Source organism: Phyllostomus hastatus, unplaced genomic scaffold (assembly GCF_019186645.2).
Source record: "Phyllostomus hastatus isolate PE091 unplaced genomic scaffold, TTU_PhHast_1.1 phas_contig_40, whole genome shotgun sequence".
Taxonomy (NCBI): domain Eukaryota; kingdom Metazoa; phylum Chordata; class Mammalia; order Chiroptera; family Phyllostomidae; genus Phyllostomus; species Phyllostomus hastatus.
Window position 1 is genome coordinate 10805521 of NW_025333872.1, and position 16803 is coordinate 10822323.

Consider the following 16803-nt stretch of genomic DNA (forward strand, 5'->3'; position numbering starts at 1 on the left):
TTCTGGAGGGCAGGCCCGGCTTACCCCCCAGGGTCAGTGTTCTAGGAACTCATCTGTATCAGTGTATCAGATGGCATTGTGAGGGCCTGCCTTTGGCTTCAGTGAATTTTTTTTGAAGACTCAGTGCATTTGCCCATTTCATGATAGGTAATTAACATGTGTGTCTGCCTATATGACACTGAATGTTCAGTAGTTCAGTAGTTTATGACCAAAAACAGCATGCCCCCTGCCTCATGCCCTACCCTTCCTATTCACCCAGTCTCATCCTGAGTGACTTTTTTGTTTCCCCGGATAAAAAAAAAGTCCTCAAAGGGAAACAATTTGCCAGTGTGGAAGAGGTGAAACAAAAACAGCAGAAGCACTAAAAGGTATCAAAATCAGTGAGTTCAAAAACTGTTCTGAGCAATGGGGGAAAAAATCTCAATAGGTGTATTGCATCAAATGGAGAGTACTTCGAAGGTGAGTGAAGTTTAAACATGTAGGAATAAATACACAATTTCTTATAAATAAATTCCGGGGGGCGGGGTTTGGGTCTCTCCTCAGATGTGGCTTTTATTGCAAGTTATGAGAGTAGATCACTGAACTTGTTAGCATTATATTTAAGTTCATAAAATTTGTATTTATTAACTACTCACATATTTTCACATGTGTGATTAGAGGCTTTTGTTGTTTGAATCATTGTATTAAAATGTTTAAAACTGGGTTTGGGGTTATCAGGAATTAGCTTCCAACATTGACTCTTATTTAAACCTTCTATGGCCTTGGAAAAGTTCTTGACATCTGCTTGCCTGGTTTTTCAAAATGAGGAGTAGTAGTGCTTAATGCTATTGGGTGGTTATAAAAATTAGATATAATTCATGTATAGTGCTTAGCAAGTGCCTGTTAAATTTCAACATAATTTTTTAGTTTAGGGAGCTGAAATTTATGTATTTTTCCCCATCTCTCATCCTCATTCTAAAACATTTCTGGAATTTTTTTGTATGATTTACTCTAGAAATTTATTTCTTAGATTATAAGGTCCTTTGAGAATCTGTTATAAGCTGTGCTGCTTTTGCACAGGAAATTGAACTGAAAAAATACCCACATAGTTTTCCATGGGGCTGTTCATGAACTCATTGAGGACTCTAAATAAGAACCTTTGCTATTGTGCAAGAATGTAGAAATAACTATCTTACCATTTAATGTTAAATGCTATTTAATTTTTTTTATTGCTATAATGTAAATTTTCATGGATTGCTTCAAATTTAGTAACTTATGTTACTTCATTCATGAGTTAAGATGACAGGTCTTAAACTGCTGGCTTTCTAAAATAAAAATTTGCTGATATTCCCAGTTTTTGTGTTTGGAAACTCACCCTAATTTTAATCAGATTGAATTGTATAACTGTTAAAAAGTGATTAACTTTATCTTTTTATTCTTCACTATTACATTTCATACATCTTTGTCCAAAGCAATAAATCTGACGTGCTGTTGTAAGAATCATGTATAATGTGATTTCGATTTCTTAATTAGCACTTTACTAATTAAAAATACCTAAATTGTTATTGGTTATACACAGCATCCAGAAAAATATCAATGTAAAGTGCGTCTTACTCTTGGATATATTAGTAGTTATTTCATTGTTTTTGATATTTTTTATTAGGAGTTATATAGTGTAAATACATTGGAGGGGGGAGTATCAAGAGTTTCAGGATGCTGGGTGTCATTCTTCAAAAACAAATTATTCTTTCAGAAACTGTTTGGACTGGTTCTACCTTGTCTTTGCCGTCTGTGGGGAGTGGGAATGAAAGTACACCTGGATCGGTTATGCAGCCAAAGAAAATTAGAGGAGTTGGATTTGGAGACATTTTTAAAGAAGGCTCTGTGAAACTTAGGACAAGAACACCCAGTAGTGAAATAGAAGAGAAGAAATCAGAAAGGGTAATATGGATAAAACTTTACTTAGATTAACTCCACTATCTTTCTCCTTAAGCATTTTGCGGAATGTAAAAGTCACTTTGCAACTTTTAAATATCCTATTTTGAAATCTGTAGTCATTGGTTAAGAAAACTTGTGAGAAACTCTTTTCAAGTTTACAGTGATTAATGTTTATATTTGATTTTTATGAAATTAGAATGTTTTGTGGTAAATTTAACACAAACTCTTAGTGGAAGCTTTAGAATTAAGTCATCAGTTTAAAATTAGAAAAGGCAAGGCTTACTTTTTTGCCTTTTAAAGCTAAAATTATGTATTTTTCTTTTTAATTTGAAGTAAGCCTCAAATGGGCCATTTTAAAATGGTTTCAAAATGAGAACTAAGTTTATTAGGCACTGTTTAACTTTCCTGTGGTTTATCAGCAATGGTGACATCTACTCACCTCTCTCTCTATGGAGGTGTACATTTGTATGAAGAACTTTATTTTTCTTAAGCATTTCACTAGCAATGTACCATACATTTTAATTTCTAACAAGATATTTTAAACTAAATATGTAAGTTTTTATTTGAGGGAAAAAGTAGCTACCATCTTAAGGGCACTTATTTCAGAGTTGTTGTTTCTGGTGTTCACATCAAGGAGCTTCAGAGGCTTAAGTTGTTATTTTGGAGGGGAAATAGCTACAATTTTACAGGCATTTATTGCAATGCTATTGTTCTTGGTGTTAACCTCTGGGAGCTCCAGATCAAGTGTTCAGATAGGATGCTTTTCCTGTGAAGTTGTTAGGGCATTGTTTTCCTTGTAGCTCTCATTTGTATGTAAAGTATTTCGTATTTAATTGCCTGGTTTAGCAATATTTTACTTTTCAGAATCTCTTGGCTGGTGAAATATTTTGTGAAGTTTTCTCCTAATGTGTTTCAACATTTTTTTTTCTTTCTAGCTTGCTGCATATTTTCTCATGTAATTATGATTTGGTTCAGGAAAGAAAACTTGTACTTTGAATCCTATCTTCTGCTAGGTCTAACACTGCCTAGCCTTAAGATTATGAGTCCTAATGGATTCTTGGTTTTAAAGATAAAGATTGGAGTTCTTGTAGTTTTTGGAGTACTGTTGTATAACCATATAATAGCTAGGAATGTTGGAGAAGCAATGTCTGCATTAGCGGGGACATTAGATTAGATGATCTGGGACCCCTTTCCAGCTCTTAAAGCTTGTAACTCCATTTGATTAATGATATCACTAACAATTTTTAAGTATCTTTATTAAACAAAGTAAAACTGTACATTTTTCCTAAGACCACTGCTTTAGAGTGCTGTCTTATCTTTGGCTTGAGAATCATTTATTTTGCTTTGGAAGGTCTTTCAGCACAACCTGAGCAATCTTCTCAGGTGACATTAGCTAAGGAATATATGTGGGCAAAACATTAGTAATGACATTTAAAAGATGTCCAGAGCCACCAGTTACAAGAGACACAGCTATGGGACAGGGATTCACACCTATTTTTCTGGGTGTGGATTCTCAAATAGTTTGTGAAGACTTGGTTGTACATTTTTAGCTCATTGTCTTTCCTGGTCAGTCTATAGTCTTCATATCACAAGCATAGTGTTTGCTGATGGAAAGCTGAATGAGATTCTGCTTGTAGATATTTAACAAAAAGTTCCAAAAAAGAGCTCTTATGCATAGACTGGTGCATTGGTTTCAGAGTGCGTTGGGGACACGTTTTCATCCAAGCCTGGTCATCTACCTGATAACACCACCTTGCTCTTCACTGAACAGCTGCTCTCTTTCTTTCCTTTTGACACCCACAGTGCTTCCCATTAATTGTAACACTTCACAACATTCATGGTGGATGTTTGAAAAAATCCTCTAAAGGTCCGTTGACTTTGTTCGGTTCTTCTTAGTAAGGTCATTATTTTCTTCTGTGTGTTATCCAGCACTGCTTGTAGGACCTCATTGTGTTTTTTAAATTCTTTAATTTGTTCCTTCTGATCCAAGCCAGCATTCCCTTTATTCAGACACCCCTGTAACATGCCCTGTTTTTGGTCTAGACTGTCTGTCTTCTCCATCTATTCAGCTAGTACCAACTTCAGGTTAGCTAGTGCATGAGAATACTGTTTTTCTTATTCCCAAGAGACAGAAAGCTGTAATAATGCACATTCATCTGTCTCCTTGGCAACAACATTCAGTTGTTCATGCAATGACTACCTACATACTGCCATGAAGACTTGCCTTTTCCACTGCATTGAAAGGTGAACCTGGCTTTTCTTCCAGTGCTGTGATTTTCTTTTTAAGTTTAGTCGCTCTGTCTTCTGCAGCCCCAGCTTCTGGCAGAGGACAATCTTGTGGTCCTAAAGCATGGTTAGGGGATCTCTTGAGTTCTTGGCTTAAGCGTAATTCCTTGTCACGTAAACATTGATCCTCTTTCCCTAAGACATGGTTTCTGTATTTGTTTCAATGCCAAAATGACATACCTGTTTCTTCCTCAAGAGATATCACTACATTTTAAAAATAGTTTTTATTGATTATGCTATTACAGTTGTCCCATTTTTTTTCTCTCCTTTATTCTCCTCTACCCTGTACCTCCCCTTCCCACCATCATTCCCCCAATTTAGTTCATGTCCATGGGTCATACATATAAGTTCTTTGGCTTCTCCATTTCCCATACTATTCTTAGTCTCTCCCTGTCTATTTTTCTATCTACCATTTATGCCTCTTATTCCATTTCCCCCATTCTCCCCCCTCTCCCTCCTGGCTGATAACCCTCCATGTGATCTCCATTTCTGTGAATTTGTTCCTGTTTTAGTTGTATGCTTAGTTCATTTTTGTGTTTGTTTTTAGGTTCAGTTGTTGATAGTTGTGAGTTTGTTGTCATTTTACTGTTTGTAGTTTTGATCATCTTCTTTTTCTTAGACAAGTCCCTTTAACGTTTCTTATGATAAGGGTGTGGTGATGATGAACTCCTTGAACTTGACCTTATCTGGGAAGCACTTTACCTGCCCTTCCATTTTAAATGATAGCTTTGCTGAATAGAGTAATATTGGATGTAGGTCATTGCTTTTCATGACTTTGAATACTTCCTTCCAGCCCCTTCTTGTTTGCAATCTTCCTTTTGAGAAATCAGCTTATAGTCTTATGGGAACTCCTTTGTAGGTAACACTCTCCTTTTTTCTTGTTGCCTTTAAGGTTCTCTCCTTATGTTTAATCTTGGGTAATGTAATTATGATGTGCCTTGGTGTGTGCTTCCTTGGATCCAATATTTTAGGACTCTGTCAGCTTCCTGGACTTCCTGGAAGTTTATTTCCTTTGCCAGATTAGGGAAGTTCTCCTTCATTATGTTTTTAATTTCTTTAAATCCTCTTCTCCTTCAGGAATCCCTATGATTTGGATGTTGGAACATTTAAAGTTGTTCCAGAGGTTCCTAAGCCTCTAGCCTCATTTTATTGAATGCTTACTTCTTCATTCTGTTCCCATTGAATGTTTATTTCTTCCTTCTCCAAATCATTGATGTGAGTCCCAGTTTCTTTCCTGTCACTGTTGGTTCTCTATACATTTTCCTTTATTTCATGTTTCATAGCCTTCACTTTTTCCTCTATTTTGCAACTATACTCAACCAATTCTGTGAGCATCCTGCTTACTAGTGTTTTAAACTCTGCATCTGATAGGTTGGCTATTTCTTCATTGCTTAGTTGTATTTTTGGGGAGTTTTGATCTGTTCTTTCATTTGGGCCATATTTTTTAGTCTCAGTAAGCCAGTTACATATAAGTGGCAGAGCCTTAGATATTTGCAACGTTGCTGCAGTGTGTTGCTGTATGTGGGGGAGGGGTGGGAGTGGGAACAATGCTGCTTGCTCAGCTCTTGCTCTGCTTTTAGTCACTTCCTCCATGTCCCACAAGCAAATTGGGCCCCTCTGGTGCTGACTCCTGGGTGGCTGGTTTTGTGTATGTTTTCTGGCTCTGTGGGTCTCTCCAACAAGCTGTCCTGGGAGTTGGAGTTTCTCCTGCCACTGCAATCCCTGCAGGTTTTTACAGCCAGAGGTTTTTGAAGCTTTATTTCCCTGTACTGGAACCCTGGGTTGCGTGGTCTATCTTACTTCCCAGTTCTTCCTCCTGGTTTATCCTGCTCCACCAGCTGCCTCCTGGACTGCCTCGGTCTTTTAGCCACCCCCTTGTCCCAAATCCTTTCACCCAGGCTGCCTCTCTCTGCCCCATTGTTGGTCTAGATGAATGTTTCTTTTTTAACTCCTTGGTTGTTAGACTTCCATACAGTTGAATTTTCTGACAGTTCTGGTTATTTTTTATTTTTAAATTTGTTTTTGTCCTTCTTTTGGTTGTGTGAGGAGGCAAAATGTGTCTGCCTACTCCTTCATCTTATCTGGAAGTCCTCAAGATATAACTACTTTTCCAAAGCTGATTTCATTCCCATTGTGCTCTTTTTTTTCCCCAGTAGTTCCTCTACAGCAAGAGCCTTCTTCTTCATTGTAATATATTCCAATTCTCTTACCTCCTCATAGAAAGTCATACATTTTTCTCTTCTAGTGCCTGATTTTCTGTTTCCTTTTTCTGAGATGTTTCTACAGTTTTTTAATTTTCCTGTTTGGTTTTCCAAATTTTGACTTCAAACATCAGTAATCTGTCTTTCAGGTTGTTTACTGCCTTCCTTTTAAGAGTTATTTTCATTATTTTATTAGTGAAATTTTTACTTAAAGAGAGGAATTCAATTTGACTTTGTGCTTGTTGTCAATGAGATTGTTATCATGGTTTAAGCTGCTCCATCTCATTATTTTATTTTCAGCATCAGACTGTGCTTGTTGCACTCTCAATGCTTCTTCCACGGATGTACTTTGTGGAAGAACTTTTTTCCTTTTCTGTCACCTTATCATTTTGCTTCATAATATTGGGATTCAGTTCACATTTTTCAGTTGTTTTTTTCTTTTTCTCATTTGTCTGGTCTTGTTCTCTCTTTAAAACATCTCTTATTTTGTATAGAAGATAATTTTTTCTTGAAGGATATAATTCTAATTTCAAGACCTTTGATCTTCTTGGTAAACTGTTATTTTTCTGTTGTAGAATTTGAATAGATTTTTGCATTATCATAAATTTTAGAATCATCAGACTCTGATTCCCAAGCCATGCTGCTATAAAAGATGTTCGAGTTGTTCAGTTTTTTTCTTCATATACATTTACTTTATCTTGATACCTTTGCCTTACTTCTGTCACTTTTTGTTTGTGAACATTCTGCAATATTACCATTTCAAGTTGATGATTATCAATATCCTTGTTTTTCTTTTGTTGAAGTTTCTTGATGGTATATTGAAGTCTGTAGAATTCATGGTTATCATAAGTGTTGCTGTGAAAGTCTGAGCAAAATGTCTCCAATGGCCAACTTCAACCTCAAGTGTTATAGCTTTGTTTGACAGTGGTTATTTCCTGTTGTGATGAAATCAGGTCAGGAAAGTTCATATCATCTCTGTTGTGAGCTGATGCAGGGGTTGATGGTACGTGGCCGGCTCTAGAATTTCCTGACTGAATGGTTGGCGGAAACTTTGCAACTTATTCTTTACCACCATCTGTCTTTTTTAAAGGGATTGATTTCTAAGTCTTTCTATTGTAAGCAGCAGATGCATGAGGGTTGATGTCACCACGCAAAGAAGGTTGATGCAGGAGTTGATGGTACAAGGCCAAGTCTAGAATTTCCTGACTGAGTGGCTGACTGCAGTTTCTGGGACTTAGTCTAATTTTAGTACCTGGGAGCTGGAAGATCTGGCCTGGGCCTAACAAGGGGCTCTTCTCCAGGGACACATCCCCAGCAGGCCTCCCTGCTTCCTCTGTCTCAGAAAATCCACACTGCCTTTGACTTTCTTGTCACACAGCTCATGTTGTCCTGCAGCTTGTGGTTTCCATGCCACCGGTTTGTTTGTTTGTTTGTTTTTTAACATTTGAAGTTGAATTCACACAGTGACACACATCATCTTAAGACCACAAGTGGGCATATTTGGGCAAATGTCCATGCCTGTGCATCACGCCTACACTGGTAATCTTTCCGTTGCCGCTTATGATGCCCGCTCCTCCAGAGCTGGCATTAGCGAGAGTTGCCTCAGAGTCACCCTAGAGGATGGCCTTGCAAGGCCTGCTCTGATCACTGATCTAGGAGTTGATAAAGTAGAGAAGTTACAAGTTTTGAGCTATCATTTAAATAACTTTTGAGATCTTGGCAGAGTTTTCAGTCACATTACTACTAACCTGGCTCTAAGTACCATTAGGGAAAGCTGGATAACTGTAAATGCAAATTTTGTCTAGTAGTATTATCTTCATTCTAACTTAAAATATTTTATCTCATCCTTCTCTATTCTTGCCCTTAATCCTATAGTCACAAGGATCCAGAACTCAGAGTGTGGAGATGAAAACAGACACTGAAGGTAAAATTAAAGGTAAGTGTTTGAATAAAAATTTTATACTAGGAATGAAAGATGCTCAAATATGTTAGATTTTTAAATACTTTCATCAATACTGTGCTACTTGATCAGAGTATTAAATCCTGCTAGGTATAAGCACCATGAGGTCAAGGTTTTTAATATGCTTTGTTCTCTAATGTTCTACCCCCAAAGTTAGAACTGAACCTATAGCATATAAGGACTTAGTAAGTAGTTGAATGAAGGATGAATAAAATTGTTCCTTAGTTCAACATGTAGTATTGGCTGAAATTATTAAATTCATTTTAATAGCTTCTAGTGTACATTTTTTTGCACAAAGTAGAGACTTCATAGGTATTTGTTGAAAGATCTCATTTATATAAGCCACATTATTTACATTCTTTATTTTAGCTAAGGAATATTGTAGAACGTTATTTGCCTATGAAGGTGCTAATGAAGATGAACTTACTTTTAAAGAGGGAGAGATAATCCACTTGATAAGTAAGGTAAGATCTTTCTCTGTTCTTCACTGAATCATATCATGTAATTTATTCATAGAAATATTTTTCAGTACTCTTCCATTTACTCTAGCATGTGAGCTTTAGAAGAGCTGGGACTTTCTCTTATTTATTTCTGTGTCCTGAGAACCTTCACATAGTCACATAGTAAGTGCTCAGGAAGGGTTTTGTTTTGTTTTGTTTTTAAATTTTCACTGTCTTTGTTGTAATATATTGAAAAATTACCATCATGTTGTGTTTTTCCCTCTAACCCTAACCCTCTCCAGGTTTATCTTCTTTCTCTTTTATCTCAATCCATTTTTTCCCACCTAATGTTTGTTGCATTGTTTTTAATTTTAAAAAAAGGAATAATAAGGAACTAATTTAAATGTCCATCAACATGTAAATGCTTATGAAACATTATACTGTGGGAAATAGTGTGGCTATTTCAAAGAATGAGGTAGTTTTAAAACTTGGAAAAAGGAAACTCAGTATTATTGGGGTATGGGCAGAATCCTATAATTAGTATTTTATAATACAGCAAAGTTATAAATATTTTGTTCTTTTGGTGTAATTCTGTTGTATAGTTTTTGAAATTTCTTCCCCCCCTCCCCTTTTTTTTAATCCTTACCGAAGGACATGTTATTGATTTTAGCAAGAGGTGGAGGGAAGGAGAGAACCATGGATTGGTTCTCTTGTATGCCCCCTGATGAGGGACCAAAGCAGTAACCTAGACATGTGCCCCAGCCAGAACCCTTATGCCTATGGGAGGCCACTCCAACCAACTGAGCTACATCAGCCAGGGCTCCATTGTTTTAAATCAACAATCAGGTGGTTCACCGTATGCCATTTTGAATATTCATATAGTTTGAACTAATTTCTCATGGAAGGATGGCATTTGGAAGGAGTTGAAAAAGAGCCTATTAATTTCTAATGCATGTGAATAATATTTAATATTTGGTATATAAAATGTTGGGAAGATTGTTAAGTAAGATACTATTTGGTGATTCATATTCTCAGTTCACCCTCTCCATTTTCTTTCCTTTTTATATTTTCCTATCTAACAACTTTTTTTTAATCCTTATCCAAGGATATATTTTATTACTGATTTTAGAGAGAGGCAGAGAGACATCAGTGTGAGAAAAACATCTATTGGTTGTCTCCTGTATCCACCCTGGGAATCAAAACTGAAACCTTTCAGTGTACAGGATGGCATTCCAACCAACTGAGTCACCAAGCCAGGGCATCCAAGAACTTTTTATCCTTGTAAATTAAATTTAAAGTTACCTGACTTTTGTTTTGAAAAATTAGCACTGGCTGGTATGGCTCATTGGATTCAGTACCAGCCTGTAAACCGAAAGGTCACCAGTTTGATTTCCAGTCCAGGGCACATATCTGGGTTTCGGGCCAGGTCCCCAGGTAGGGGCATACAAGACGCAACCAATCACACATTAATGTTTCTCTCCTGTTTTTCTCCCTTGCTTCCCCTCTCTCTAAGAATAAATAAAATCTTTTTAAAAAATTAAACCCAATTTTATAACTACTGCTAGAAGTATTTGTAATTTTTCCCCCTTATTTAAAGATAATCCATACAATCTTAATTACTCTTCCTTTTGCATTTTAGGAGACTGGAGAAGCTGGCTGGTGGAAAGGTGAACTTAATGGTAAAGAAGGAGTATTTCCAGACAATTTTGCTGTTCAGATAAATGAACTGGATAAGGACTTTCCAGTAAGCTTTTATTTTTTAATGGTGATGATAGTTTAAAAAACCTTTAGCCAATATTTCTTTGTAAACAGAGTTTTTATATTGTTACTGAATAGTTTTATGAGAGTTTTAGATTCATGTCTTAAGGTAACTTACTTGAATTATTGTAAAAACAAAACACTATTTCAGTTCTGTGTTTTATTCCTGTTTTTATCCCCCACTGATTACAGTAGAGGCTAACCTCAGACTCATTATTATAATTAACAGAAAAAAAGCTGTCCATGCTAGTTAGGTAGACAAATTAGCACTTGCCTGGAAGAAATTATATTTTTATTTAATTTTGTTGAAAATAAGGCAATTTCTACCTTACTATTATTTTCTCAGTGCATTTTGTGGAGAAAAAGAAGCAGTCTTCACCTCCTTATAGGATTTAATATGTCTATTTTATTTCTCATGGTGAATAAAGTGAGGCTGAGTTTCATCAGTGATCTTTTGGTTTTCTACAACTTGATCCCTTTTTTCCTCCCATAGAGTGATGGATCTAAGTTTTTAAATAAAGTAGGGGGAAAGGGAGTTAGAGAGCAGACACACAGCAAGACAATCTACCATATTTGATATGGGCCAGTGCAGAAATCTGTAATCTTTCCAGTCTTTCATTTAGGTCAGTAAATTATTGGAGTTTACTCTGTGGAGGCTTACACCATCCTAGGCCCTTCCTTTGCTGGATTTGATTCACTATTGATTCAGCCTTCAGTGTTCTTTATTTTTTTATACTTTTCTTAATGAACACACATTATTGATTATTAGCTATTTTTAATTTGGAAAAATCAAATTCACATACGCAGAAATGTGTCTCAAGCTTTTGAACACCTTAAGTGGACTCTTATAAGTGACTCCTTATAAGTCTAAGAGAATTTAAACAAAGTGAGGAAACACAGACCTTTGCCTTTATCTTCTCTTTGAGAGTGAAGAGTCAAACATGAAAGCTAGATATATTTATTAGATACTTTGTTTTTCATTTAAAAACAAAGTCTCTTTCTCTGCCTTTCCTTGCTACCCCTCAGTCCCCACCCAACGTGGCTGTTAAAGAAGGTAAAATGGTGCTAGGAATCTTAACCTGTGGGAGGGAGGACAGAACATTTTTGTTGATCATTAAGAATTTGTAGGTTTATCTTACAGGGATAAATTTTGAAATACTTGAATTTCTATCAAGGAGGTATTTGTTCTAATAGATAAATTTTTGTCAGTGACCTTATGTGGCATTGTCAGGATTTATCTCATAATTTTTAGCAGGGAGGGTTTAAGGAGAGATGTTCATATACTTTTGATTTTAATGACCAGAATTTAACTACATTTAATATTTAAGTGTTCAACTATTTTTTAATCATTATTTTCATAGAAACCAAAGAAACCACCACCTCCTGCTAAGGGTCCAGGTATGTAAGAAAAACATTATTCAGTTTGCTGTTCATATCTTTATGTTCTAAAATTGTGAAATTGGATCTAATATATGTGTTATATACCAATTTTTAGAAATATATAAAAATTGAGTGTTTACATACATTAATATCAGTTAGTATTTGTTTAAATACAAGGCATATAAAATAGGAATCTTGAAATAATTTGTATGCTTTAGTTCTATGTCATTTTGAGTTAAGAGAATTGACTAAGTTTAAACCTGCTAAGAAAACTAAATATATTGACCTGACAAATTTTATTTCCTATGTTTTCAGGTGAAATCAATTTGTTAATGTTGCAAACAAAAACTGATTTATGTATTCTTCCTTAAGAAAATGTGCTAGGGAATTAAACAAATTAGAAAATTTTATTTTTTAAAGACTGTTGAATTAAACAAACCTAGAAGAGTTTTCTAGAGTTAACTTTTATAATCTAGCTCTTTGTGTATTTCTATTAATTTCCAGCCTCTGGTTTCTGATTTTTTTTAATATAGTACAATTTTTTTTCTTGAAAGATATACTTTCTTTAGAATAATGTAAATTCTTTCCTTCTCAATGGTTTTAGCTTTGTAGTTGCTGACCTAATCCCAAAAAAGGAAGGCACAAGTGAAAAGTAATTTTTATATAAGACAGTGTTGAAGGCTTTTTGGAAACTAGTTAAATTGGGATTACAAAGTTAATTAAAATTATATAAAATAAAACATTTAATTGTACACAGTCCCAATAGGAGCATTTCAACTCTCAATAGTCAATATGGGACAGCATAACAGTAGAACACTTCTGTCATCGTTAGTTCTTCAGGAGAGAGGTGGTGTAACGGATGTGAATACCTTCATTTGACAAAAAAGGAACTGAGATTATAGAGTTACTACCTACTCATGCTAACCGTGACAGGTATAGCATTAGATTCAGCCTAGTGATTTCTGTTACATTGTTCTTTCTCTTAAACCATGTTTTAATCTGATGTTGTTTTTTTACCGAGCCTTTAGTTTGTAGTATAATTGTTTTTGTACTCTAAAGCAATTTTTTTAAGCATTATCTTTGTTTTTTTTTCCTTAGCCCCAAAACCTGAACTGATATCTGCAGAGAAAAAGTGTTTTCCTATAAAGCCTGAAGAAAGAGGTATGGCTAATCTTTCCACTTTTAGAAAAATAACTTTTTTTTTGTCATTCTGAGGAAAAACATCTCTCCATACTGAATCACTTACACTGATATTAAGAAATGTTCAGTATTTACTTTGCAATACTTGGTGTTTTCTGGGAGGAAGTAGTTTGTCAAGATCCAGAGGATTTTACTTAGCCCTGGCTGGTGTGGCTCAGTTGGTTGGAGTGTCATCCCGTAACCAAAAGTTTGCAGGTTCAGTTCCTGGTAAGGACATGTGTGATCCCTGGTCCAGGCGTGTGCAGGAGGCAACTATTCAGTGCTTCTCTCTTGCATCACTGTTTCTCTGTCTCCCTTCCTCTTTAAAAACAATGAAAAAATGTCCTCCTGTAAGAATTAAAATAAATAATAAAAAAGATTTTATTCAAACTGATACCAATTTACATTCATTAAAATGTTAAACTATTTCTTTAGTAAGGATGTAGTACTTAATCATAGTTGTTTCAAATAATGTATAAGAAAACTAAGCACACACAGTTATACTTCTATTATTTTTATAGTGCTTCAGTTGAGGTACATATTTAAAATTTCTTAAGGATAAATGTGTTATAATTTAAAACATGGAGGTGATTTATTATGTAATGTTTCATTTTCACCGCATTTATTTGCCATGTAAACTGAGTTATTCTAAGCTATGTATTTTATTTAAAAACATTACCTATTTTGTATCATTATTTATTAATTTGGAGAATATACGTCCTTTGTACAGAAAGATCTGGAATGGTCATATCAGGTACATGAGGCTATATATACATGCAAAAACTTGAATACTATTTTAGAATGCTTTTGTTTCTACTGCTTGTCTTTGTCTTACCCTAAATTGTGGTTGACTTCTCTTAACTGATTTCTCCTACTTCAGCTCCTTGTCTGGTTTATATTTTATATCTTTGTAGGACTCATTTTTTTAATCGACTTTTTTAGAACAGTTTTGTATTGAAGTAAATTTGAGCAGAAGACAAAGTCCCTGTATACTCCCTGCCCCACACATATACAAACTTCCCACCATTGAAAACATGCATTGGAGTGGTACATTTGTTACAGTCAGTGCACCTCCATTGACATCATTACCATCCAAAGATTATAGTTTTCCTTAGGTTTCACTTATGGTGTTGTACATTTTATGAGTTTGGACAAATGTGTAATTTGACAAATGTATACTTGTGATAATGTATAGAATAGTCCACTGCCCTAAAAATCCTCTTGCTCTACCTTTTCATTTCTTCCTTTCCCCAGTCCCTGGCAAATGCTGATATTTTTATCACCTCTATAATTTTGCCTTTTTCAGAATGTCATATGGTTGTAATCATCCATTGTGTAGGCTTTTCACATTGGCTTTTTTCACTTGGTAATATGTCTTTAAAGTTACTTCAAGTCTTTTCAGAATTTAATGGCTCATTTCTTTTTAGTGCTAATTAATATTCTGTTGTTTCGGGCCATTCACCTACTGGAAGGATATCTTGCTTGCTTCCAATCTTTGGCAGTTATGAATAAAGCTGCTCTAAATATCTCCATGCATGTTTTTGTCTGTACATAAGTTTTCAATTCACCATGTTAAATACCAAGGAGTATTGTCAGATCATAAGGTAAGAATATTTTCAGTGTTCTAAGAAATCACCAAACTATCTTCCAAAGTGTGTATACCGTTTTGTATTCCCACCAGCTATGGAGAGCTCCCATTGCTCCACATCCTGGCTAATATTTGGTGTTGTCAGGAACTGATCCCATATTTTTTGTTACCATCCTCTACCATTTTTACTGACTAAATACAGCAACCATACTCTTTCCTGAATATGTTATGCACCTTCATAGCTTTATTTCATTCTCATTATTTGAGCTCTGCATGGAAGGGTTTTTTTTATATTATCTTTTTTTTTTTTACATTTGAGAAGTTTTTAATTATGATGTAAAAATAATTTGTATTTAATAAAAGCATTTCTTAATATCAGATTAGTCCTTTGTGGTATCACCATTGTTAGGTCCAATTCTTGGATCACTAATACTTGGTTACAATATCTGTTCTACATGAAACTCAAGTACAAAGGTATGTAGAAGTATGTTGCTGGCTTCATCATCTACATTATGATATTCTTTTTATAGTCCTCTCCATCAAGTAGATAGTGTATTAAAATTCAAATACCAACTTCTCATATTTTCTGAAATCAGTTGAGTTGATCTTATAATCAAAATTGATGGAGATGCATTTTTATTACATTTATCTCCTAAAAATTCTGGCCACAGTGAGTAGCAGGGATTGATTTTTTCCTCCTGAATTACAAAAACTAGGAAACTGGACAAAATGTCAAAATATTTGATAAAATTTCAGATACTGAACAACAGGTAGCATAGGATTATTATCACTGAGAGGAGTTTTCAAGGAAAGCAATGAGGCAAGCCCTAAAATTATCCCCAGCTTATTGTGTAGAAATATTTTACAGGCAACAGGAAAGAAGAAGCCAGACAGAACTTAGTTTTTCTGCAGAGGTGAGAAGATTGGGGTTTAGGGAGGCCAAAGCAGCTACAGTTTGTGGGGCAGAATGCCAGAATGGAAGGTAACTACGTAGAGAGAGCACTGAGAGATCCTATAGCATCTACCATGAGGCTTCCTTTGGCTGAGTACTAGATTACACACATGTGTAAGAAAATTTTCATAGCTGGAGAGATAAGTGCTGGAAAGCTTTTGGTGAGGCAGTTTCTGGAACTCACAGAAAGTTTGTTCCTACAAGCCACAGTAGGAAAGAACTCATAAGGCATTGGATAGATTTATAAAATGGTATCTTACCTTACTAAAGGCTAATCTGCACCTACCTTGGAAACAGATGAAACTAATTTTAGGACAAAATTCAGTAGCATATGAAAGAACAGCCATTCCTAATTTCATTGCATGTGGCTTTATTGTACTTCACAGATGTTGCATTCTTTTTACAAATTGAAGGCAAGATCTTCCACCAACAAAGATTACAATTTGCTTTGTGGTGGTGCTTGCTTTATTGTGGTGGTTTGGAACTGAACTCACAGAATCTCCAAGGTGTGCCTGTATAACAACATGTAGCACCTAAAAGTATAAAATTCACATTGTCTATTATCTGTTCAAAAATTACTGGGTATATTGAAGGACCCCTGGACATGGTCAGTGGTGTGAGGACTGACAATAAAAGTGAGTGATGGGCTGAGTGGAAGAGTGTGAAGGGGGAAGAAGTGGGATAACTGTAATAGCATAAACAGCAAAAGATTTTTTTAAGAATTACTAGATAGGCAAAAAAAAAGCAAGAGAAAATAGTAACCCTGTAACTCAAAGAAAAATCGGTTAATTTAAAGACACCTAGAAATGGTAAGATAATATTGGAAGTAGTAGCAAGGACATTAAAACAGCCATTATAAATGTATTTCATGTGTTTAAGAAAGTAGAAGAAATTGGAACATGATGGTGAGAGAAATGGAAAATATAAAAAGAAAATCCAAATTGAAATTTTGTGGATGAGGAGTACAATATCTGAAATGAAAAACACTAGGTGGAATTTCTAGGAAATTGGAAAAAAGAAAACATTAATGAATTAGAAGATAAAGCAATAGACATTATCGAAAATGTATAGGAAAAGCATCTAAGAAAAAAATAAACAGAGCGTGAGTGACTTGAGAGACCAGATAAGTTGATTTTAGTTAT

At 35.1% G+C, this 16803-nt stretch overlaps 1 protein-coding gene across 1 annotated transcript in view; it reads left to right on the forward strand.

Moving 5' to 3' along the window:
- Positions 1–16803, forward strand: part of LOC123821519 (CD2 associated protein) — a 137031-nt gene that overhangs the window by 80285 nt on the left and 39943 nt on the right. The window contains exons 6-11 of the mRNA XM_045842930.1: positions 1733–1920; positions 8280–8340; positions 8734–8828; positions 10444–10548; positions 11924–11960; positions 13041–13103. Of these exons, the coding sequence (XP_045698886.1) occupies positions 1733–1920; positions 8280–8340; positions 8734–8828; positions 10444–10548; positions 11924–11960; positions 13041–13103 (549 nt within the window). The remainder of the gene's footprint in view (positions 1–1732; positions 1921–8279; positions 8341–8733; positions 8829–10443; positions 10549–11923; positions 11961–13040; positions 13104–16803) is intronic.